This window comes from Lampetra planeri, chromosome 49 (genome assembly GCF_965212315.1).
Source record: "Lampetra planeri chromosome 49, kcLamPlan1.2.h2, whole genome shotgun sequence".
NCBI classification, from domain to species: Eukaryota; Metazoa; Chordata; class Hyperoartia; order Petromyzontiformes; family Petromyzontidae; genus Lampetra; species Lampetra planeri.
This window is the reverse complement of record NC_136155.1, coordinates 987,066-1,013,754: the sequence shown is the minus strand read 5'-3', so window position 1 is coordinate 1,013,754 and position 26,689 is coordinate 987,066. Positions and strand designations below refer to the sequence as shown.

Sequence of the window (26,689 nt, the reverse complement as noted above, 5' to 3'; positions counted from 1 at the left end):
CGCAAGCGGCGGCTGCGTCGCGAGCGGCGGCTGCGTCGCGAGCGGCGGCTGCGTCGCGAGCGGCGGCTGCGTCGCGAGCTGCGGCTGCGTCGTCGCGAGCGGCGGCTGCGTCGTCGCGAGCGGCGGCTGCGTCGTCGCGAGCGGCGGCTGCGGCGGCACTTCTGCTTCCTCCGCCGGTTCCTCCTGCGGAAGAACACAACAACAACAATCAGAACGATCAAAGATCCATTCAGTCTTTTGGGTCCAGGCCAAGTTATATAGGTTTACATAGCTCCTTAAACCCCAAGGCACTTTAGAACAATCATAACATTGTACGTAAGATGAGTGGTTGAAATAAAGAGTGGGATTGTTATTATTCTTTGGTTCTTTCGGTTAAGTCACGTATAAAGATAAAATAATAAATTAAATTAAATACTAGCATACGACGTTCTGTGTTTAATCTCTCTCTCAAATTTAGCATTCTCAGGAAGAACGTAATCAACCAGATAGGGTGTTGACTGTTATGTTATACGACTCTCTGTTGTATTACATTACGTTTCTAAGTATACTAGATTTGTTCCTATTTAATTTATACCTGACGATGATTGCTTGTGTTGCAATCGAAACGTCGTATGCTAGTATTTAATTTAATTTATTATTTTATCTTTATACGTGACTTTACCGAAAGAACCAAAGAATAATTCCTGCAGTCACGAAAGCTCCAAATTAAGTTTGGGATTGTTATTCTTGGTTCTTTCGGTAAAGTCACGTAGAAGGGAACTAATCTATATATATAAAATCACAAATCTGTCTGTCTGTTTGTCTGTCTGTCTGTGTCGCCGGACCATACGCAGTTTCATTGGACGAAATGTGAGGGATTTGCGAGACACGATTGGTCCGTTTGGTTTTCCACGGCGGTTGCCCCTGGCAACGCGTAGCGACGCATTCGCTGCGGGGTGGACGCCATTTTTAATTCCCGTTAAAAATATGCGCACGCATTAACACGCGACTCTGAGGTAAATTCATCAAAGTTTCACGTCCTCTTCACCCCCCCCCCCCCCCCACCACAATGTGTGCAATTACTATTATAGGGTCGGTAGATAATAAAATTATAGCGATTAGACAGCATTATTGTAACGGGGGGGGGGGGGGGGGTAACGGCCCCGGTACCCAGCCTCAGCCGGTTGGGCAATTTAGGCGAGGCCGGAGGCTCTGCACGGTACTAGGCCTCGACACCCCACCCGTGTCAAGCGACGACTTTGTGGTATAAACTCGATATACCCAGCGTTGCCCGGGGGGAAAATACACTTAAAATCTTCTGAAAACTTTCAAACATTACATACCAATGAAAAAACAACTGTGTAATTACTTTTAAACCCGACGCGCCAAGAATCGATTCTTTAAATGTTGACTGTACAAATAGTCATTAAGCTGGGTGAGCGTACTGGCAGTCTATAATGTAGACTGTAGCCTGGTTATTAAGCTGGGTGGGTGTACTGGCAGTCTATAATGTAGACTGTAGCCTGGTTATTAAGTAAAGTGAGTCAATTTGTAAGACGTAGGCTTTCGCGACCATTATTCATAAACAACGTTATTGGGTTTAGATCGCCTTATTTATTAATGTGTTGTAACCCTCCACCACCCGACACGGCCAATCAGTAAAAAAGTGTCACGTTGATAAAAGACAAAGGCGGCCGGGCGTGGTGGATCCAAGTCCCGGGCGAAGCCGGGTAGTACAGCTAGTAAAATAATATAAAACAATACAAATTCTCACGTTTCGACTGCAACATAAGCAATCATCATCAGGTGTGAAATCCACCAAAAAATGTTATTTCTGTGCACTGCATATATATTAGCAAATTATATATGCAGGGCAGATAACGATGTCTCTTCTTTGGATAATCAACCTCACAACGTCTACAACATACTTCTTAGTTGTGTCACACTTTAAAGGACAGACCGATAAAGCAACGATTTGTACAAAGTGTCTCCGGAGAAAACACGACACTGGTGTTCAGAATTGACTACGAATTCGCGCCACGCAACGTACCTTGAAGATGGCTTATCCAAAGAGCAGAGTTCAACGTACAGAAGCAGCAACAGCGTTGTGGGGGAGAGGGCTTGTTAGCAGCAGCACTTATGAAGGCTGCCGGCACTGTGGCACACGTGGGGGGTGGGTGGCCACGCCTGATATGTTAACGATGACTAATCGTCCCTTATTGTTAAAATGTTCATGACGAACACGTGCGGAGGCGAGTTTCAGGTGAAGCATCTCCATCACACACGTTTACCCTCACCTGGCAGCATCGTGGCTGTCCGCTGATCGCACTCACTACGTCACACATGACGTCACACGCACGAGCTGTAGGGGCGGGGCTCTGTCCACTCAGTGGCGCTGTTTTCATTCATTTAGCACCACGAGCGGGGAGTGTCATCCCCCTGTAGTTCCCTGTTGGGTTGGAGCATTCATTACCACGTTGCCCTCAATTCTTTGTACGAAACAATATAATAAGTTGTGCGTTGCAATACAAACACGAGTACACACATACACTCCCATGTACACACACACCCACACACGAATGGACATAGTGTATAAACATAGACGAATGTGCACACATACCGCTTTGTACATACACACACGGGTGTACATACACAGCAGTTCACGTACACAGGGATTGCGTTCTACTACACAAACAAATGTGTGAACAAATTATTGTACATACACGCATGTGGATTGTTAACAATATTATGAACATTATCCTCATGTTTAGGGAGTGTAATAAAGTCATTAGTTTAGTTTATTTGCATGCAATATATTCAAAGTTCATACTTCCATTTGTTTCCTTTTCCTTCGGCACATTGGTTCGGATTATTCTTCCCGTTTCTGAAATCTCTCTAGAATCATTTGCATTTTCTTCATTATATTTTTTGCATTCAATTGTTATTCTCGGAAGTAACGCTCCGCATATCTAGAACATACCTAAGCTCATGTGGCCATTGTACTTAAACCTAAATAGGAATATGCATCATTGCTCGCTTCGGTGTGAATACGGATGGGAATCTCCTGGCATAATCATGTGCATGTTGTTAGTTTGCACATTTACAATGGCCTGTAAACTAATATCAATTTGGGTCCGACCCTGACCCTGTCGCCTGCTGTGTGTTTGGCGTTTGCGTCTCTCTCCTCGTGGTCGCGTGGAGCTCCAGGTTTTCCCTCCACATTTATAAACAACATCACGCGTTTAGAGTATTTGGCTGCTGTATATTTCCACTTGATAAAAAGCCACTTCGCTAAGCTTAGCATTTGTGGGCAGTGTTAGGGGGGGGGTGGTAAAATAATTTAGGGTCACAATACATCTGGACACCCTGTACACTGGCAGATCATTACGTCATCATTCTTCTTTGTCGTCCCGCGCGATGACGCCATCGTTTCCGCGCGATGACGCCATTGTTTCCGCGCGATGACGCCATCGTTTCCGCGCGATGACGCCATCGTTTCCGCGCGATGACGCCATTGTTTCCGCGCGATGACTTCGGCGGGACGTGGTGACGAAACGACGCCAGCTTCCGCACTTTTTCCTCAAAGCGCCCGGAGCGGAGATGGCGCGTGAGCACCGCGGTAAGACGACCGCCTGGACACCACCAGCCACCACCAGCCACCACCAGCCACCAGCCACCACCACCAGCCACCACCAGCCACCACCAGCAGCAGCCACCACCAGCAGCCACCAGCACCACCACCAGCAGCCACCACCACCAGCACCACCCCCCTCAGACTCACCACACACTCACGCCACACGGACTCCCGTGGTGTGTGGAGCTACGAGGCCGTGGTCCCCACAAGGCGCTCGCTCGCTTCTATACCGCTGAAGCTGCCTGCGCCACATCCATCCATCTCGCGCCTTGTTTATCATACCGTGTTATCATACCGTGTTACAACACTCTCAAGCCAGCCGTAGCAGCGGTCTGGACAATACACAGTGACACCCCGAGCCTCGCGATGGCTAGGAGATGTTAACTACCTCGCCTGGTGCACAGGAGGTCGTGTGTTCGACCCTGACGCCTGCTGTGTATTTGGAGTTTGCGTGTCTCTCTCATCATCACGGTGGCTAGGAAATGTTAACTCCCTCGCCTGGTGTACAGGAGGTCGTGTGTTCGACCCTGACGCCTGCTGTGTATTTGGAGTTTGCGTGTCTCTCATCATCACGGTGGCTAGGAGATGTTAACTCCCTCGCCTGGTGTACAGGAGGTCGTGGGTTCGATCCCGACCCTGACGCCTGCTGTATATTTTGAAGTTTGCATTGTATGGTAACGCATGCATTCAATGGATTGAGATCAAGCTTCAGGTACAGCATTCATCTCGTTGTGTAGTCAGTCCATGGAGCTACAATTTATGAAGAGTCCATTGCTGTTTTTGATGCGCAGCGTTAATGTCTAAGTTCTTTGATTGCGCATGAGAAGGTTTATGTACACCCACATTATATCCTGTGCATTCGCATCAAAATGTGAATGGCTCAAATGAAGGGTAACAAAAATTAAGAAGCAACAATTGTTTCTACTCTGCATGGAAGTATTATGACTGCTGAGTTTAAATTAATGTCCACATTTTTGCCCTTCTAGATTCCTTCGGTGGCAATTACATTTCAAGACGTGATGATTATGGTTACAGAGACACTGGCTCGAGGGGTCATCACCAAGACGTGTACCGAGGTACGACCTCATACTTGTCAACCCGTTATACTGGTAGGAACCTCCTGGTTACACCAGCCCACAGGGGATTATTGTGTCCGTCCGTCGTGCATCCAAAAATGGGAGGGGTGGGGCTGGGTGGAGAGGGGAGGGTGGGGAGGGGCTGGGTGGGGAGCGGCTGGGTAGGGAGGGTGGGGCTGGGTGGGGGTGGGAGGGGCTGGCCACCCCGTGGTGCCCTTATACAACTCAACGTTTAACCTACTCACGCCGGCTTGTGCTCGCCCTCACAGTCGGCCATATTTGCGGAATACACCACGCCGCCGTTGACCCTGGCCATTGACCGAGCAACTCAACATTCCTACCAGCTCCCTCCGCAGGAATGTGTTTACAGACCAATTCAGACCTTATTGGTCACCCCGTGCCCTTATAAATATCAACGTTCATCCTTCAAAGTCCCATCACAAGGGAGAAACACAAACAAATAGACACAAAAATTATGTTATTTTTGCCCGTATTGAAATGGCTGCACGCCATATTGACCTGCAAACCCAATGTCCCTGTACAAGAACACGGGTACACGTTATGGTTTGGCACAGGTACGAGACCTTGATGTCTCCGCGGTGTTTGTAATACAGTCGAACTTCCACGAGTCATTGAGGGTTTGGGCAGAAATGTATTCCAAAAGTTTGTGGTTCTCATTAATGCCGTGTGGGTAAATGACACAGTTCAGTGGTGGCAATCTGCCGGTGTTACTTCTCAGAACACCAAGTACGTGTGTAATGACAGGGTGACACCTGCTGACATGACCAAGTGACACCCACTGGCCTGGGAAGGCAATCGCGGGTACAGGCACAGAGGTAACAGCCAATCAGGGAAGGAGGCATACCTGGGGCAAAGGAAACAGGCGGGGCGAGCCGAGATACTCCGGGAACCTGCTCGAAGGTTCCACGAGAGGGCGTGGCCAGAGGCGGGGCCCAGCCACGCCTGGGGGGGTGTAAGGGGGGGGCGGGGCTTAGCCACACCTGGGGGGGATGTAAGGGGGGGCGGGGCCTGGGGGGATGTAAGGGGGGGGGGGCGGACCCGGAGCTCGTGTGTGGGGGCCTGAGTCCTGGCTGCGTCGCTGTTCACCGACATCTCTCTCCGTCGCCCGGCCACGTGGAAGATCTCCTGCGTGGGTTCCATCGCCGTCGTCGCCAGCCAGCGGCGTAGACGAGAGGGGGGACCCCGCCGAGTGATCGGCTGTGCGTGTAGCCGGTAGAGGTGTTACTGCCTCGAGTTATGTTCAGTGTGACCAGTGTTGGTCTGTGATGTGCCCAGTGTGAGAAATGCAAAAACATCAGCTATCAAAGTTGATGGTTACACCGTGCGTCAATGGTGCGCTGCATTGGTCAGTGTGGGTGTGTGATGGTCGGATATGCAACGTTGCACTGTTGCCCTTCCCACGCGCCTCCAATTAGCACGGTTGGCTACATACGCTGCCAAAGAAGTTCAACATATGAGGGATGAGTTTCAGACTTTTTTTATAGGCGTTAAAGATAAATATGGGATTCGGGAGGACATCCCAACTCGACGTACACCAGTTTTACCGATTTACCGATTCATAAATGAACAGTGCTTGTTTACTCAGAATATACGCATTGTGATTATGCATGGATTAAGCGATTTGCAGCTCGTGTAAATTGCATGCTGGCCATTCTGTAAGTGTAAAATTATGGAAGCTGAGCGCGAGTTGGGTGCTGCTGTCTTTTTCCATATTTGTTGATTTTTTTGTGGTGCAGAGGAAGTGGAGCCGCCAGACGACCAACGTGAAACCTACAGCACCGCAGCCAGCCTTCTGACAACGATGATCAAGATCATCAAGTCTGATCATCCAGCCGATCACCCTGGTATGACTTTTTTGACATCTGAAATGTTTTGTTCTGTCAAGTCAGAGCGATTGATAGAAGGCCGTACGACAACAACAATGGCACGTCTTGAAATCTATTTAGATACTATTTAGATTATTTAGCTGTTTCTTCTTTTTTACTTTCACGAGTTATTGTTAGGCCAAGTGTCTGCGACTGAGTCTTGTACAGCGCTCGCTCCGAGATTCTTGATGAAAGGCGAAATATACATTTAATCATTAATAACAACAGCCAGAATGGTCTTCTACGCTTTTCTGTGTTTATCTTGCACGTTAATTACATGCAGATGTGACACTTCTCATTCACAAATCTCAGTGTCCATAGTGAGGCCAGATCTGATGTGAGATCAGCCAGTCATCTTCATCACAGCTGATTGTGATGATGATGATGGAGACAGTTTGGGGAAGCCTTGATCCAGTAGGAGACAAATGCTGTTGCTGCTGATATGATGAAAACGTGTTAAGAAAAGTCAAAATGATTTCCTGCCCAAATAAGCATTGAGACATTGGTGCGCATCTCCTAGTAACAGCCCTGAGCTACTGGTGGTCATTCCTCATTCCTACACAATGTGGTACTTGTGTTATACACCCCAGAAGGATGATGGGTCAACCCAAATGTTTATATATCTACTTACATTTTGGTACGTGTATATACGTACACAATCATGTTATGTATATACACAATCACGTTATGTACATATATATTATGTAGATATATACATAGTGTTGAAATGTTATCACTTGTCTATGGCTTTATGGTTAGTTTCTGGGGATTTTTGCACACAGCGTTGTAATACGGTGTTGTTGTTTTTTTGGAATATTTGCTGGTTTATCCAGGATGATTCTGTTGCGCGTCGTCGCTTTAAGATGTTCTCTGTTCATGTTTTGTTTGTTGCGGTTGCACCCGACTCTAGAGCCGCATGGCTCACAGGGTTATCTCCATATATATAAAAGGCAAAGTTCATCTTCTTGGTTCTTTCGGTAAAGTCACGTGACTTTACCGAAAGAACCAAGAAGATGAATCCCTGCAGTCACGAAAGCTTTAAATTGAAATTTAAAAGGCAAAGTTGTGAATATGTGTGTCTGTTCAAAATGTTTCGCGTACTTCTCGACATGCAACAAACTGGAAATTTGTCATGTGGGTACTTTCCAGACTGTACACCATGCACAAATTATAAAAATACACTTTTGTTCTTTTTTTTTGGGAGGGGGGAGCTCAATAATGCATATATTTTGCACAGCAAGTGAGCTGTGACGTCAAATCTGTCACATGACCCGCGCATGTGGAAGCGTAATGCATTGTAGTGTAGTGGTTAGTGCGCCACGCTACGAACCCGGCGACCTGAGTTCGATTCCCGCTCACGGCCACCACCGGTGACGATTATTTTAACTGGTCCTGGGCCTCCCCTAGGTCGACTCAGCCTCAAACAATTAACTGCTGTGGTGTGTGAACATCGCCACTGGGGAGACAAAGGTGGCCGGGCGTGGTGAATTAAGTCCCGGGCGTAGCCGGGTCGTAAAGCTAGTACCTAATAAATTAAACTTTTAAAACTTTGGTTAGTCACTGGCAAGTGAATGCTCTTTGTCCGTACAGGTGGAGAATTTCGGGACACGGGCCCACAAGACCAAGGGTAAGTGCCGAAACAAATACACTCGTCGTAAAAAAAACATTTAGCTTGCAAAAACTTGCTTGTCCTAGAATATTACAAGATGAAAATCACCGCTTTGTATTTACAATGAAAATGCCACATTTGTGTTTTTTACATCAAATATCGATCTTATATTCTTGTTAACATTTATTACTTTGGAAATTAGCATCCTTCTTTGCTAGATTTGTATGCTCAAGTATTGTTTATTATTTGAAGTATTTAAACATCACTGTTTTTTAGGGTGCCGTTCAAAATCCAAATTGGTTATTGTCAAGTTCACGTCTCCTGGTCTTCATTTCCCTGTTAAACTGAAGCGATGCAAGTGTAATGACAGGAGAGTCAACCTACGGTGGGAATGCACTAGTGGCCACGGGTAGTAATGACAGGGGAGCCAGCTTGTAGTGCGAATGGACTAGTGGCCACAGGAAGTAATGACAGGGGAGTCGGCTTGTAGTGCGAATGGACTAGTGGCCACGGGAAGTAATGACAGGGGAGTCAGCGTGCAGTGCGAATGGACTGGTGGCCACGGGAAGTAATGACAGGGGAGTCAGCTTGCAGTGTGAATGGACTGGTGGCCACGGGAAGTAATGACAGGGGAATCAGCTTGTAGTGCGAATGGACTTGTGGCCACGGGAAGTAATGACGGGGGAGTCAGCTTGTAGTGCGAATGGACTTGTTGCCACAGGAAGTAATGACGGGGGAGTCAGCTTGTAGTCCGAATGGACTTGTGGCCACGGGAAGTAATGACAGGGGAGTCAGCGTGCAGTGCGAATGGACTGGTGGCCACGGGAAGTAATGACGGGGGAGTCAGCTTGTAGTGCGAATGGACTGGTGGCTATGGGAATGATCGAGAATAGGGGTGTGGCCAGGTGACGTAAGAGGACAGGAGTCGAACGAGTGGTCTAGCGCCAGCGTGCAGGTTCGAGAATAGGCCACGGGACAGGGGCGTGGCTACGCACCGAAAATAAGGAGAATGAATTGGCAGGAGGCTTGGGGCTGCCTGGAATGGGGTCTCTGCCTGTTCAAGTGTTCGTGTTCAATAAAGAAACCATCCCAAGACAATTGGGTCCCAGTCGTCATTACACAAGTTTTAAAGACAGTCCCTCGATATTTACTGGGTGCTCAACGGAGCTGAACGGTGAATTACCGTCAATGCCATTGAGTCAGAGGGTCGGCATAGAGGCAGCTAAGAGGAAGAGGCAAATCCTGAGCCACCTGGAAATGTGAACATACAACAGCGAGATTCTCAGCCGTTGACTTTTCCCATTAAAGGTAACACATTGAGGAGGAGGGTCTGATTCCATAAAACTTAAACTTCCTTTTTACATCTGCATATTGAGTGGCACCCTTAGGTTTGTGTAGAAAAAGTGCGTCTTAATAAATAGTTTGTGTGAGAGTCGCAGCTTAAATGTCAACAAATGCCTATTCACATTAGGCGCTACGGACTGTTTGCCTCCGCATGTTTTTTTGACATGGCCGTGGGTCACCGTGCTTTGTAGAATGTAATTTCATTATGTTTTTATGTTGCGGTGCTTGCCATGTTTGGAAGGGTTGTGAATTTTAACCAAACAGATTGTCAATTTACATTAAAAAAACATATTCTTGGTTCTTTCGGTAAAGTCACGTAGAAGGGAAATAATAAAATAATTTCAATTTTTCTAATAAATAATCAAACGGTATAAAGATATTTATTTTATGATGTTTTATTTTTATTATTTTATTTCCCTTCTACGTGACTTTACCGAAAGAACCAAGAATATGAATCTCTGCAGTCACGAAAGCTTCAAATCGAAATAAAAAAACCATACTTTACCCTTTCTGGCATTACTACCGGTATTAGATATTCAAACAACAAATAGATATATTACAAGGCAGCAAGCCTGCATTAACTACGCATTCTTGTGGTGATGCAGAGAACGCAATGCAGAGAGTGTTATATATGCCAAAAAGGGTAAGGCCTTTTTTATAATGCTGATACAGTCCACTTCTGTTTAAAATAAGGAAGTTGTACAAGAAGGTTTACAGCGATTTACAAAAATAAAGAAGGATTACTGATTCTATCAGAAGTGTTGAACACCACAGTACTGCCGTTGGATTTATAAAGACCTCTGTAATCCACACGACAGCGCTAAAACGAATGAAGCTCACAGGGCTCTGTGCCTGATGCAGACAACACTTTGATGTTTGTGAGACAAAAACGTGTTCCTCTTTTCAGAGCAGGTCACAGGAAATGTTCACAGGAGTCGCTCCGTGCATACTCATTAACAGTTTAGAAAAAAATGCCCTTTAATACTTGTGTGTGAGATATCAAAAGAAATATAATAAACTAACGTATTTAAATTTTGATGGCACATGATGACACAATGAAGATTTGAAAATGAGAAGAAAATTCCCGTAGAGATTTTATCAAAATATGATCGTACATTTTTTTTTAAAGGACACAAAGATCTGAAACCGATGCAGAGTGAACAATTCTCTGCTCGCCACTCCGCGAGTCGTTTACAGCGACGATGGTTCGCGTAGCGGCTCCCACGCTCTCGCCCTGCTCATCTCCGATCCAGCGGCACACAAAAGACAAGACAACTGGTAGCAGTTGGGGTGCATTCTTTGACCTCCAACATAGGACTGCCACTCAGACATGGGCCTACACAGGCACAGTAGCACACGGCACGCTGTCCGTCAGCAGGGTCATCCTTGGACACAAAGGACAGAATGCGTATAGCTATTTAGTTCCAAAAAATGTCCAGAAATGTTCACGTCTCAGTTGCTCCAAGACAGAAGTGTGGCTTTTGTGTCGGTGCGCTCTTTCCATAACTTTGTTGCTCATATCAGAAATGGAGGTTTAAAAAAAATATTTGCCATTTTCTTGTGGAACTTTCCCATTCACAAATATTCAAGGAGATTCAAGTAATATTTGTATTTAAATATATTGGTGCGGCGCCGCAGTGGTTAGCACGCTGCCCTATGAAACCCTGGTGATCTGATTTGAATTCCCTGCCATGGATTTCATCAGTGGCGAGTGATACCTAAACGGGTTCCACCCCGCCCTCACCCCCCAACCTCATCTGCAACTTGCGCTCACCGGTGTGGTGAAGTATGTGCAAAGCAAATTCCATGAAGGGCACAGTGTGGAGAACCATAACAAAGAAAGAGCTGTACATTTTTTAGTTATGGACATGAATGTTAAGAGACATGAAAAACCAACCAGGATAAAGAAAATGTTGGCAGTGATTATTATTCATTGGGCACATGAAGAAATCGGTGGCTCATTACGATCAGCAGTTATTTGGTTTGCGTATATGGTATGGTATGCGGCAAACATCTAAATTATGCTTTTTTTTATGAAAAGCCTTTAAGAAGAAAATGTTTCTTCAAAGATTGGGATTGGAATCTGTACGCCGGATTGAATGGTGGCCCGAGGAGCGGAAAGAGAGATGGTGCAGGACAGGGCAGCATGGAGAAGGTTGGCAAGTACAGCGGACCCCACGAGTGGGACAAACGCTTGGAAGAAGAAGACGACACTGGATTAAATTAAATAAATTGTCTATTGAAGTGGTCATTGTGTGTGGTGCCGTTTGGTGTCTCCACGTTTTAGCAACGCTGCCTTCGACCAGATCCCGAAAAACAATGGCTGATGGAAAAAAAACACATCACTATCCATTTTACGGTGAAGTGTGGAAAGTACCGCATGTTCGGACATTAGAAAATCCACCTCAATAGGCAGCAACCACCACAATGTCAAGGAGGTAGAGATCCCGCAGCAGTTGTGAGGTTGACACTTGATCCCCAAGATTTGCAGTGAAAGTTTCAAGCCTTCTGGCTGTAGGGGCACATCCTCCTCCAGTTAAAATAATTCGTTTGACTGGAGTAGGTGACTGGAATGCCAACAAAGTCTCCACTCTCTCTGGTTAGACGCTGAAAGTGCAGACCAATTAAACACGTGATTTAAAATGTTTTATTGACCCATTTGATGACTATGCCAGGCATCGATTCAGAGGCTTGCTATGGAGTAGTGCCATCCATGCCAAATGCTTCGGCACAAAAACTCACCAACCAACTACTCTGTTCTTTGGAACCAAGTAAAGACGGAAACTGCCCAGTGTTGGTTTTGCTATTGTTTCCTTTACTTTGATGTGGACAATCTAAATCTTGTACCGGTGGTTGTTTCCTTCAATCGTACCAGTGAAGATTTATTCAAAGAGGAAAGTGATGCTTCTTCATACCAGATTGGAAAACAGATTTACAACAAGCAATTCCCAACATAAGCCTCCTTGTGTTGAGTCTGTAAGAAGCAGAAGCAACGGCAAGAATTGTATATTTTGTGTAAAGGTATTTTATGGTGTTTGGACTGATTTTGAAGCTGCTATTAAATATTGTAGGATTTATGCATTCACGTTAGTTTACCTATTTAAATGCTCATTTGCTGTAAAAGGTTATACCTTTTTTAAATGTGACTCTTGGTTTTCAGGTATGGCTATCGTGAGTCTTTTGACTCCAGGCAAGACGCTGATAACCTAGGCTACAATAAATCGGAGTTTTTGGACCATCAAGGCAGAAGAAGATTGAGAGGGCCTCAGCATGGTGGCCATAACTCACCTCCAGGTGGACAATATGACCTACAAAGTCGAAGGAATGACTACGATATGCATTACAATGCACCTGTTCAGCAAGAGCCGTCTGACCGGAGAGGCTTTGGATGGCCGGGCCAGAATCGAAGACCTGCCCATATGCAAGAATTTCATGGGCCAGGAAACTGGCCCCAATATAGGGGTCCGGGTAGCAGGGCTGATTTTGGAAGCATGAACAACAGGCCAGGCTTTGAATGTCAAGATGACAGGCCTATCTTTGGAGGTCCAAACATACCAGGTTTTCGAGGTCCTTATAATAAGCCAGGCCATGGAGGTTTGACAAACAGGTCAGGTTTTGGTGGTCATTCAAAAAACCGAAGCGTCGTATTTTATCCAACTGGGATAGTAAATCGGCCAGGCCAGTTACGGCCAGTCACACAAACGAGTAGCGTGAAAGCTGAAGGTCAAAATAAACTTGGAGGCCAACAAAGAAAGGCCTCCAAGAATACTGCTGCTGTGGAATCGAAGAAAGCCTCGTATGCTGCAGCGGGCACAAGTGTTGGCACTCTGCAAAGAGGTAATTGCACCTCGGGTGGTGGTGGTGGTCGGCAGACCCATCCACTATCAAAAGGCAATGAAGCAGGCAAGAGTGCCAGCCCAGCATCTGGGCAGAAGGCGAGCATGTCTGCAGCACCTCCAAAGCCACCCAGTTCATCTGCAGCCATTGCAAGCAATGTAAGTAATGTCCTTTTTAATTGTTATTTACGCTGGACTTGGAACAAAAAATCCTTTGTTTGCCTTGCATATATGTACCAAAAAACAACAGTGTCTTCTATCGCTTCTACAAAAAGAGCTGTATAGCTCCAGTGGGCCTTACCTTGTAAACTAAATATAACTTGGTGTAGTTTTAGTCAATAGAAAAGCACTGGAGCACTCTATCAATTGAACGCACCCCTGAGTCTACAAAAAGCATCATCATCCAAACTCTTCATGTGCCCGCCAACCAGGATCCGGCCTGGTGGCACAACGGTAGCGCGGGCGGCTCACGATCTTGCAACTTCAAATCCCGGTTGGCGGTTGACTCAGCCCATCATTAATTCAGGTTGATAAAACAAGTACCCACTTTGTGGGGAAGTCAACAAGCGGTTGTCCTTTGGGTATACTCTCCTCTGTCACAGCAACGTGGAGTTTCCACCAACTGGCTCAGGTCTGTAAGCAGGAGGCGAGCAATGCCTGCGTGCTCAAAATCGAGCAGGGAAATCTCTGACTTGCTTTGGCTTGAACGTGATGTGTCATCTCCGGCAGCTGGTTAATCCAAACGCCTCGAGGTCTGTGAGGCCCGGCACGAGCCTCAAGAGGACGTTCCCACGAGGAGAGGCTTCGCAGGCAAAAAAACTCAAACCCGGTGAGCGAACCCACCCATTTAGAGCCACGCCGGGATGAAGAATTGACGCAGGAATTTGTACACTCACTTTATTATCGTGTGCGTCTTGTGATGTATGGCAGAGTGAAAACGATATGTTAACAGTGAGGAACTAGACATTTTCACAATATCTCTATTTTCTAATCTTAAAGTGTTGAACCATGGTTTCAAAGCTGGGGTCTGCTGGAATTCTTAGGGCTCTGTAATGGTGCATGACTGCTTCCAACTGTATATACCATTCTACAAGGCCTCATGATAATAGAACTACGTGGAGTATTTGATTGAATTAAAGATTGTTTAATATTTTTTGTCTTATTTATTTCAATTTAACGACACAGAAATAAAGTCTTCAAGTTCGGCACCGGGGAAATCTGGACAGGTATGCAACATTATCCCAGAGATCTCTGTGCCCAGCACAGTCACACTTCAGCAGTTGACGGCTCAAGGCCCGCAGCCTCCCAGCGTCCCCTTGGGTAACATTAATAACACTGGTCAACACACTTTTTCTGGCATAAGGTATTCCAACGGTTTTAAGGTAATTTTGAGGTGCTGATTCCAAATCTGGCATCAGTTTTTGTCTATCACATCAGGTTTTTGAGATCAAATATTGCATTTTCAATAAAAACTGCAGAAGAAAAATATTAAATAAATGTGGATATCTACATAAAATGATATTATAAACACACTATCCTAAAAATATAGCACCATATTTTAACACTAAAGCAGTCACTGACTCGCAACAACTTGCAATCATAAGTGACAGAGTTAATTTCGGGTAAAATCAATGAAAATGGGGTATGCCGATAGCATAAAATGAGATGTGATAGAGCAAATCTGAGATCCGATTTGGAATCAGCACCCTGAAATTGGTCTAAAACAGCTGCAAAAGTCCAGGCCAGAAAAACATGTATTTTTTTTGTTGACCAGTGTAATGCCTGCCGTCTGCTGTAGATGGGGCCAATTATCCTCAGTACCCACACGTATCATCTTGCTGCATTCACCTTACCTCATGATAGAAGCAGAAGAAGGGCCGGATTACCACAGGGGCTTTAGGTACCGCCACAATGTTCACAAAACCTCGAGTGAACGTGACGCTACAGTCTCATTCCCATTGCACAGAAAGTAAAATTTTTCTAAAACTTATAGTTCATAGGAGATGAATTTGAAAATGTGTTCTGAAACATAACACATCTAATTGTAACAACACCAATGACTTCACTGTCGATAGAGACAATGAAACCCCATTGCTGTTTAAAATAATGGGTGCAATGATGTTGATGCGAATGAATTTAACTGAGTCGGGGCTTTACTTTTTGGTTTTTTCGGTATTGAGGTTGTCCAGCTGAAGCAGTCACACCTGATGACGGATGCTTGTGTTGCTTCCGAAACGTCGTGATTTAATTTAGTTTTATTTTATTTCTTTTCACCTACGTGACTTTACCGAAAAAAACTAAGAGTATGGATCCTTGCAGTCACGAAAACTTCAAATCTAGAATGAGTCGGGGCTCTTATCTGAGGGACTGGCTATTGCCATTTTTGAAAACAAGAGATGACCACATTCACCAGGTATATTTCACTCAAACGTCACCCCATTAAGCCACGTGATAATCAATCTTCTAACCATTCTGACATTTGCAATGGCAACTTTGATCTGAGAGAAGATCAACATGCATACAAGTGGAGGAGGTGTAATGGCCGCTTAATGAAACAAAACATTTCGAATCTCGACCGAAGTTTTGGGTTTTTTGGATTAAAAATCAGGCGCACATCCCAAACCGCTAGACTTCACAGCAGTGAGAGCCAGACCCCTTGTTGTACTTTGTGTGTTGTGCAACATGTCTGGTGTCACATTGTCAAGCTGTTCACACGGTTGCTTAACACTAAAGTTAGTTTGAATATGTAGACCAATCACCACACACATGGCGCCCGAGTAATTCACTGTGTTGCCGCTGCGTGTTCCCTAAAGGCCACCCCAGAAGGCAGAACGGTGTCTATCATGGAGTTTTTGCAAGGTGAGTGTTGGACTTATTGTGACACTTTTAAGACCAACGTGGTGTTTGTGCCAAGTGTGCACCATGCAGATGGCTTTCAGATTTCATGAAGATATCGAATGTTTCAACCCAATTTCTGATTTTATTTGTCTGCTCCCTGTCCCACTGTTCACGTGTAACTTGTATAAGAATTTAAATAAAGTGGCAATAAAGTTGGATGTAGACTTTAACCATCAGTGGTAATAAACACACACAAACAACCTTGATACATCCGGCAATAGCACTGCTGCCTCAATAAGAATATTGATATAATTGGTGATGTTTTGAGCAACGGTCTTTTATTCACAAGACAGAGAGATACCAGAGAGGAGGCGTGATTAGTGGGAGTTCATTTTGGATGTTAAAATATTTTACATTGGCTCTCAAATTAGTGAATTACAAACTAATACCTAAACTAATCTATTTATTTTAACAGGTAAGGCCCGCTGAGATATAGAAGTGACCTGGTCACAAACGATAGCTCGAAAAAGTGGCTTATCATTTGGAAATTTATGACAGCCATATACTACAAATGCATGTTTATAAATGTGCAGAGATAAACCGGAGGACCCGGAGAAAAAGCCACGCGACCACGGAGAAAATATTCACACTAAAAATATACAAACTCTTTGGTTCTTTCGGTAAAGTCACGTCGGTATAAAATAAAATAAATCACGACATTTCGGGCGCAACACAAGCATCCATCAGGCCCACTCCCACCTGATGATGGACGCTTGTGTTGCGCCCGAAATGTCGTGATTTATTTTATTTTATACCGACGTGACTTTACCGAAAGAACCAAAGAGTATGGATTCCTGCAGTCACGAAAGCTTCAAATGATAATATACAGGCGTCACGGTCGGGATCGAAGTAGTTAACATCTCGCCACCACGCCGCCCCATTGTTGCAGTGAAACTTCAACGTGACGTTTTTCAGGAGACCGGTCAAATTGACCGGTCGATGCAGGAAAACGTTACCTCGTGGGAAGGTTTTGACGGTAATTGCGTCAGTAGCGACTTTCTCTGGATTTCCAAACGTGGAGCATTCGATGTTGGAAAATGCACAAGCGGGGAGATGTTATAATGAGGCCTCGCTGTCATTGATTTACTTTGAACAAAGTTTGCACTGCTAGTCGCTGGTGCCGATAGGAGTGGGATAGACGGGAAAGCGCAATAAAGGTCGTAGAGGCAGGGAAATAATTTGGCGATGCAGCTGCTGCTACTGCGTCGCCAGTGGTGCACAAGTGCAATTAATAAGCGCGACACATTCGTCACTAACACTGCGGCCTGGCAAGGGAACGTATCGGCAACATTTTCGGAAATTGCCCTCTGCTATAATTCTATAGCACATAGCAATGATTTTCACGTGCTATGAATATTTTTTGAAATATTTTTTTAACGTGCTATGAAGCAAGGCCATCGCATTTGCGACGGCAGTCTTGTGAATAGATGATAGTTGTATTAAAAAAACAGTGAAATATCTTCATAATGGAGATAATGCTCTCGCGTGCCGTACGTCACCAACCGTGCTAGTCGGGGCAGTCAGTCTAGCAGTGAAACTTCATGTGGTTTGAAGATAAGCTATTGGCAATGAGTGGAAGTGCTTCAGGGAAGATAATTTAAGTCATTCACAGTTTTTACCCTTTCAACTGGTACAAAAACTGACACCTTTATACAAGGGATCATGCTTGCAATAACCACAACACAAGCAGTCAAAATGCAAACAAAAAAGAAACAACTCTGATAATTATAATGATATGCACTATCCTTGACGTTGATTGGTCCACACCCGAGACAGCTTTTCTTAGATCCTAGTCTCCATTGGTGTTGGACCAGATGACACCAAAAGGTGTACAATCTTGTATAAAGGTGTCAGTTTTTGTACCAGTTGAAAGGGTAAAAACCTATTACTATATTTTGCCACTGGTAAAGGAGGTCTCATAGTGTCATTCACAGTTAGTTACTTTTTTTAAAAGTCAAAAGTTATTTTCCTGCTAAACTGAGCATTGAGGTGGGGCGCATCACCCGTTTACAGTCCTGGGCCAGTGACGGTGATTACGCATTCCTATAGTGTAGAAGAGTCTCATCCACATGTCCCCGCCACTGTTCACTTCCACATAAAGTGGTATCCCCTTTATTGAACGCAGAGGAATTATGGGCCGAGTCAACCCCCTAAATGAGTCTTAAACAGCGTATTGAATTCAGCCATCCCCACAGCTCACAAATCATGTTGTGTCTGAAGAGGTGTTTCTGGTGGGGACATGTTCAAAATGACTATTATTTATGATAATAGGTTTTTTTACACTTTATATCTGGCAACAAAACTGACACCTTTTTACAAGGGATCATGTTTGCATTAACCACAATACCTGCGGGCAAAATGCAAACAAAAAACAGCACTCTGATAATGTATGCATTTCATGCATTTTGACCGCAGGTATTGTGGTTAATGCAAACATGATCCCTTGTAAAAAGGTGTCAGTTTTGTTGCCAGATAAAAAGGGTAAAAAAAACTATTATCATATTTTGCTACTGGCAAAGGAGGTCTCATGATGACTATTATTTAGTCAAATCAAGATTGACTATTATTTACACGTGTGTTTGTTAATTTATTTCAGACATGGACAAGGTGCAAGACATAGGAGACGTTTTGTAAGTGTCAATCTTGAATCGCTTAAGATGTCTGGCCAATGTGCGCAACGATTATTTATTACAGTTAAGCTGTGCGCTATGTTTACATTCGGGATGTTCTTTATGATATCCAGTGGTGTTCCCCTGCTCTTGCAATTCACAGGGTATTTAAGGTGCGCTTAAAGTGTGCAAGCTTGTATAAATCTTTCACAAAAATCACAACCACAAGTAAACCTGAGCCGGTGGCAAACACGGCAAACAGGCTGTTCTAAAAGTGCTTTTGTTATATTACCCCAATTCGAATCCTAGCCCATAACCAGCAATCATTGGTGAGCGATATCCATTCTGGAGGGGGCCCCCCCCTGCACCAACTCGCACTTAGGAGCGTGATGAAGTATGGTCAAACAGTCTCATATCCAACACGGAGTGGGGGGGACCTTCATCCAGCAGGGCCCTGGCGATGGAAGGCCGTGTACGTGTTTCAGTTTTTTTTCTTAAAAATGCCCGCACCACGTTGTGTTTCCAACGTATGTCTGTATGTTGAGCTTCTTTCGCACCGTGCGTCGCCAACCACGACTCGTGAATGTGCCCCGTAGTGCCATGTACAAGTGCTTGCTGTGCAAGGTGAAGACTCCAGAGTGCTCCCAGATGGACGCACACATGCAGAGCGACATGCACAAGCACACACTGCACGACCTTGGCGAAGATCACCCAGACGGGCCGGAAATCGCTGACTTTCTCGATGTGAGCTCAAATCGGCTTCTGTCTTGAGCGTGAATGAAAAAAATGCGCGCTTTTCAAACTCCACACGATTATTCGTTTATGGAGTCTGCGTGTTCTCTCTCCCCCGTAGTAGTGTGGATATTTCTCTGGGACCTCTGGTTTTTCCCCTCCACATGCGTTTAGAGTATTTGACTGCTATAAATGTCCACGTGATAAGCCACTTCGTTGGGCTATCATTTGTGATATCCAGGCCACTTCTGAAAAAGAGCTACATAGCTCAATGTGCCTTACCTGGTAAGATTAAACATTTGTTTATATTTTAAGTGATTTGTTTACCTTTCCTATACTATGTACTATTGTTTTTTTGTTGTATTGTTGTTGTAACGTTCTGACCCTGCCCCTTCTAGACATCTGTAAAAAAAAATCTTCATAACAAATAAATATTGTGATTCTGAAAAATAAAATTCTGATCTGGCAGTAGACAGAGAAGAGAAGGGTTGTATGTGTACCTCATTTGGCATCTAAGTGAATTAAACAATTAAGCGAGAGAAAAGAACACTCTGCCATGGAGTATAATTTAGATGTGTGTGTATGAGAGAGGTCTCTTGACGTAACTTCGGATGTTCTGTGACAACTACTTCTGGGCCCATTCTCTTATCACGAGGTGGAGTTGCGAATTGTATTTTTGTTTTCGTGCGACACGCCACGATGAAGCTAACGTCACGAGGGGGGGGTGGGAAAATAACAATTTTAAATGTACATTGAATGATGAAAGAAAAATAAAAATAATTTCGTTTTACGTTTTTTACAAATGTATTTGTTGTGGTTGATGTAAACCTGCGATTTGTCTGTTCCTGCAGGCACTGATGAGCTGGAAGAATCGGCAGGTGGGCGACAGGAGGAGACAGGCCCTTGGGCCGCTCACAATGAGTCTATCTGTTACGGCGTCAGGCAAAGGTTTGTGTCGCCCGTGCGTGTTCACGAGAATGCACGTTCACTTGCCTTCGGCTAAAATCAGTGGCGAGTGATATTTGAACTCTGTCCGAAGGCCCCTTCTTCGCCAGTGAGGTGAAGTATGGTCGTACAACCCTCATGACGGGCATGGCTTTGGGAGCCTTTCATCCAGCAGTGGATTGATGAAGAGCTGTGAGCAAATTAAATCCTGGCCAACTGAACACATGGGTGTTCACGTAATGATCTGGCCAAATATTAGTCGTAATTAATTGACCAAGCAAATTAACATTTTATTTCGTTCAACCCGGTGAGAACTCGAGTGACCAGGATAGTCTCATTCGCAAGAATGACCTTCGGCATTAGTTTACCAGTCGGGGTGAGGGGTGATTGCTGCTCTGTATAATCCCAATTGAGCAATTGGCAGGTAATTTGAACCCTGACTGGCACACAATGCCCAAAAACGATGTGATGTAATTTTTTACGTCCATTGTGAATCAGAGTGTAGTATTATTGAGATTACTTCACCCACAGGGCGGCCTCTGGATTCCAACCATGAGCCTTTGCAACAAGCGGCGAATGCAGTGTGACCACTAGGCCGCATCACCGCTCCATGTACGGGTGTTTTAACGTGCTGATTATTGTTTTAGCTCGCACTAGTAAGGTGAATACAGATTCAAACAATCAAATGTACTTATCGGATATGTATGTATATTGAACTTCTTTCGCACCGTATGTAGCCAACTGTGCTAATCAGAGGTGTGGGGGAAGGACAACAAACTAAATGCAAAAACAGTTCTCAAGAAACTCTATGACGTTTTGACTGAAATGAGGCCAAGCATCTTGGGGAAAATCCAACAAAAGTCAGAACAAAACCCAGCAATAGGTGTCGTATCACAGGAGCAACCGCTAATTTGAACGCGATATTAACCGTTATAATTGCCGTGTTTCCCGACGTGTCTAAGTTGCACGTGTAAGCCTCGGGAGTTACATCCTCCTCGTGTTCTGACCTCTTTTGCGGCATTCGTGTTCCCACAGCTGGAGCGGAGCTGGATGAAACCATGGAGGTGTTGCGCACCTCATGGTGTCGCGCGTGCGGCATGTGTGTGCCGTATCTCGCCAGCAGTTTGCAGGGCCACATGAACTCGAAGGAGCACATCAGAAGGAGAGAGGTCAGAGAAACCTTCTCCAAAGGGAGAAATTTAAGGAATCTGCTCGGGTTTATTTTATGAAATGTATAGGATTCAACGTGAAACAGTCGGGTTGAATGATGGTCCAGTGCTCGCTGTTACTCGCTCACCGGTCGTTAGTTGCCGTGGTTACTCTTCCCATTAACTTGAATCATTGATTCCTCCAGCCATGCTGAGGATTCGGTCTACCGGACTGTTTTGTCTCCTTCGCAATGTGTTCACCCATCACACTGCAAGTCACAACAACACTCACCCACTCACTCAGTCATCACACTGCAAGTCACAACAACACTCACCCACTCACTCAGTCACCACACTGCAAGTCACAATAACAGTCACTTACTCACTCAGTCATCGCACTGCAAGTCACAGCAACACTCACCCACTCACTCAGTCATCACACTGCAAGTCACAACAACAGTCACCCACCCACTCAGTCATCACACTGCAAGTCACAACAACAGTCACTTACTCACTCAGTCACCACACTGCAAGTCACAACAACAGTCACCCACTCACTCAGTCATCACACTGCAAGTCACAACAACACTCACCCACTCACTCAGTCACCACACTGCAAGTCACAACAACAGTCACCCACCCACTCAGTCATCACACTGCAAGTCACAATAACAGTCACTTACTCACTCAGTCACCACACTGCAAGTCACAACAACAGTCACCCACCCACTCAGTCATCACACTGCAAGTCACAATAACAGTCACTCACTCACTCAGTCACCACACTGCAAGTCACAACAACAGTCACCCACCCACTCAGTCATCACACTGCAAGTCACAATAACAGTCACCCACCCACTCAGTCATCACACTGCAAGTCACAATAACAGTCACTTACTCACTCAGTCATCACACTGCAAGTCACAACAACACTCACCCACTCACTCAGTCATCACACTGCAAGTCACAATAACAGTCACTTACTCACTCAGTCATCACACTGCAAGTCACAACAACACTCACCCACTCACTCAGTCACCACACTGCAAGTCACAATAACAGTCACTTACTCACTCAGTCATCACACTGCAAGTCACAACAACAGTCACTCACTCACTCAGTCATCACACTGCAAGTCACAATAACAGTCACTCACTCACTCAGTCATCACACTGCAAGTCACAATAACAGTCACTTACTCACTCAGTCATCACACTGCAAGTCACAACAACACTCACCCACTCACTCAGTCATCACACTGCAAGTCACAATAACAGTCACTTACTCACTCAGTCATCACACTGCAAGTCACAACAACAGTCACTCACTCACTCAGTCACCACACTGTAAGTCATAATAACAGTCACCCACCCACTCAGTCACCACACTGCAGATCAAAACATTTCTTTTTCAGCTCATTTCCTCACACTGCTCGACTTGGGAAATCTCTCCCGTCATCTCTTTTCCTAAACTATAATAATTAAAGAAGTGCGCTAAATCGTATCTATCGCAGCTTTCAGTCACTGTGAGAGACGGCAATTGACCAATCATTCTGTTGTGCAGAACACACAAGAATAATTGGGCATCATTGTGGAGAATATAAGTAATATGATGTCTGCTTATTTATGTTGTTACTTTTATTCTCCATAAAAAAAGTGCAAAGATTATCGGGCAGTTTTCCAGCATTGGTTCAAGAGAGCCTGACTGCTGATGAGAGACTGATTGTTGAAACCGGTTCAGAGTTTGCTGATGTTGAATCAATGCTCCTGAAAAAATGTGCTCGCAGATGGCCGTGCGGCCGATGCGAAGTGCAATCAATGCCTTCGATTTTAGTGTGGAGAGGCAAATTTAAGGGAAACAAATGCCAATGTATAACAATTGAATGATTACCAATCTATATAATTACAATACCCTCCCCCTCCTTGCCTCGAATCACTGCACCAGATTGAATTGAATTAAATGATGACGTCACCCTGATGCTACTTTATTTAAGACCGTAAGCAACAGGAGAGCTTCACCATTCTTGCCCGATGAAGCTGATTGTAATTATCAGCGAAACGTCGTACTACTCAAATTTAAAAATGCTGTTGATTCTCTCTTCAGCACACTGGTGGGCTAAAGAAGTGCATTATTTTGTCCTTTGAAAAACGTGACACATTTTTTACTGTTTGGCCGTGTCGGGTGGTGGAGGGTTACGACACATTTATAAATAACGCGATCTGACCCAAAAACCTTTATTATGAATAATATTGGTCGCGAAAGCCTACGTGTTAAATTGACGGAGGGGAGTGTCTGCTGGTTTACTTTGTTGGTATTGTGCAGAGGGTGCCGTGCTTAATTGGTCGTTGTTGCCTGTAGGCTTACAACCGGAAGAGGCGGAACCGCGTCGTAACCGTGGCGAAGAGAATTGTGGGCCAACAGAAGCACTCTACCTTTTTCGAAGCGTTTCAAAAGGCAAGAATTTTCATTCCCAATCACCCATTCGTAGAGCCACGCGTGCATCGCCATGCAGTCACGTGTGAGGGCTAGGGTGCACAGAGAAGTGAATTGGCGCGTACACTTGTCGCTAAAGAAGCCGCCAACGCATTCGTCAAAGACACTCTGCAGCCTCCAATTCGCACGGTTGGCTACGTACGGTGCGAAATAAGTTCAACAAACATACAAAAAAATAATCATCGACGTTTCGGGCAGTGGCCCTTTTTAATTGCATCTAGTACACAATGAAGGGCCATTGCGTGAAATATTTCCAATTTTACATTGTTTTATATTAAGGCAGTGGCATTAGAGAATGTGTTGAATGCTTGCGCGCCACTGACAACGCAGCATCACCAAATAATTTGTTTAACGCTAAAGAAATAGTCACTTGAGATTTACAAATTACGAAGCGCAAATGTTTACATTTTCTGCTCGCGCTACACCGCGTGGATATTTGTTTTCACATTGTTATTGATTTACTCTTTTTATGTCCGTTAATTACACAGCACTGGGTGAGTGCTGTCCCTGAGTTTGCTCAACTCTGGAGCACAGCCTTTCCACATGCCTGGCTGTCTTTGCTGGGCATGCTTGTCTGTGGTTGTCATCAGCATTTCTACTTGGCAATACCTATGCACGTGTTTGCTTTACGATTGTTAAACGACAACTCGTAAACCAGTAGCCATTATCGCCAATCGGTGTCAGTGAAGTTTAGCTCATGGTTCGCCCTAAACCGCATCCACACAAACCATGGCAGCAGATGCACAAATAGAAATATAAGAACTCTCTAGTAGCGTGCGACTGTGAACATCCAGAACAGAGACCGTACAACGTTATAACAACGCAATGCCCCGATCCACAAATCCAAAGGAGACATCGCAGCGATGACACACTCCGCTGCTCCTGACACGGTTATCTGGCTTGACCCACCTGAATGTGAAATCGCAGTTGTTGGTCTGCATCCAAATTAGCTGTATGAAAGAAAAACAAGAAGTTGAAGTTTAGTCACGAGTGCACCGATTGGCTGGCAGCGAACGCCCAAACCGCACGACGGCCTAAATGTCCACGCGGTTCACTCGCCCTCGTGTCTCGGTCACAAGGTAAAGTCGCAGCCCTGCAATTGCTCTCTCACGCCACTCATGGCGAAAGGGCCTCTCCTGGCAGGAGATCTAGAGCGCTTTAGGTCTCCTCTTCCGTGCTTACCAGACCCACGGGGGAGAAATGGGTGTAACCATACTTTAGTCCACCACCGAATGTTTTCAATGCTATAAATTTTAATGCAACACTCCCCATGCCAACTCTTCACATGTGGGTACGTTTGCATATTCTTTGTGTTCAATAATAGTTTTTTGTTTTCTAAAACCCCTTTCTTTCCCATCAGGGTATAGATACATTTGAAAACACGAAGTTCTTTATTGACAAACAAGGAGACGTAAAACTATTCCAAAATAATCCACTGATTAAAAAGGTACAAATATTTTTGGGCATCGTGCCAGGCCAGAGCAAACCAAATGCAGAAAGCATCACCGAGGAGTGCGCTGAAGACGTTGACCCCAACGATGCTGAGCCCCAAACAATACAGCAGCGTTCTGCCGGCGAGGCTCTGGAGAGAGAAGTAGGTGACAACAAAGGGAACGGGGATGCCTGCGTGATATCCTCCACTGTCAAAGCAGCCGTGCGGTGTAATGCGTCATCAATGCAGGGGAACGAGGCTGTGACCGTGAGTCGGACGAGCGGGGAGAAGGAAGTTCACGAAGAAGCGGCAATTGAGGAGGGAGAGAGAAATGTCGCGGGCCGAGTTGTGGAAGGGGAGTTTGAGGGCAAGATTGAAAATGTGGTTTACGAGGTTAGTGAAGAGGTGAGTGAAGAGGTCGAAGGGATCGTAAGCGACGCAGATGAGAACGTGCGTGGCAATGATCGTGAATCTGTGGAGGGTGTGGGGATGAAGGGCGGCACGGAGGTCACTCGCGCAAATGACCTGCTTGCGGCGAAAGAGAACCTTGGACATTTTGTAGAGTCTCTGAAGGGCAGTGGTCCACACGCAGTGCCTACCCAGGCAGAGACTGCTAGCAGCAACTCCAATCGGGACGTCTCGCTCGTGAAATGCACCGACAGGACGAGCGAGAGCCACAAGACAAGCGTTACTCCCGACGTGGGCGTTGAGAGCCCCGAAAAGGTGACGAATGTGTGCACCGAGGGGGGTGTGAAGAGCAGCAGCGTTGGACAGGGGAGCGAGGAAGGAGGAGGAGGCGGAGTGCCGGCTTCCCGCAGGCCTGCCGCCCGGGGGAGGGGGAGCGGCCCGCGTGCCCGCCGTGGCCGCCCACGCGGGGCCAAGGGCGCCGAGAGGAGCGGTGGCAGCTCCCAGAAGTAGGCGCATCCCTCTCCTTGCTGCAGAAGTTCACGCTTCAAATGAAACCCGGCAGGTTGCCCTCGTTAATGCTGCTGCGGGGTGTATGAACCGTTAAATACTACACGCCCATCTGCTTGGCACTGCTGATCACAACACTCATCTTTTCACACT

At 45.5% G+C, this 26,689-nt stretch overlaps 1 protein-coding gene across 3 annotated transcripts; it reads left to right on the top strand.

Moving 5' to 3' along the window:
- Positions 1–3,480: 3,480 nt before the first annotated feature.
- LOC144734086 (uncharacterized) lies at positions 3,481–26,683 on the top strand. Of its 3 annotated transcripts, none has more exons than XM_078616150.1 (14): positions 3,481–3,598; positions 4,600–4,689; positions 6,447–6,554; positions 8,166–8,202; positions 12,689–13,523; positions 14,094–14,193; positions 14,550–14,590; positions 16,178–16,223; positions 18,859–18,892; positions 19,468–19,615; positions 20,455–20,551; positions 21,584–21,717; positions 24,055–24,150; positions 25,550–26,683. In XM_078616150.1, the coding sequence occupies exons 1-14, from the start codon at positions 3,580–3,582 to the stop codon at positions 26,537–26,539; spliced, it is 2,775 nt and encodes a 924-aa protein (XP_078472276.1). In that variant the 5' UTR covers positions 3,481–3,579; the 3' UTR covers positions 26,540–26,683. The 3 variants fall into 3 exon arrangements, with proteins under 3 accessions (XP_078472276.1, XP_078472275.1, XP_078472277.1); XM_078616149.1 differs by having other exon boundaries at positions 4,600–4,722; XM_078616151.1 differs by lacking the exon at positions 12,689–13,523.
- Positions 26,684–26,689: the final 6 nt, after the last annotated feature.

Coding starts and splice junctions, on each gene's coding strand:
- LOC144734086 (XM_078616149.1), top strand. Junction 14,194..14,549: donor GGCAAAAAAACTCAAACCCG/GTGAGCGAACCC, acceptor TTAACGACACAG/AAATAAAGTCTTCAAGTTCG. Junction 16,224..18,858: donor TATCATGGAGTTTTTGCAAG/GTGAGTGTTGGA, acceptor AATTTATTTCAG/ACATGGACAAGGTGCAAGAC.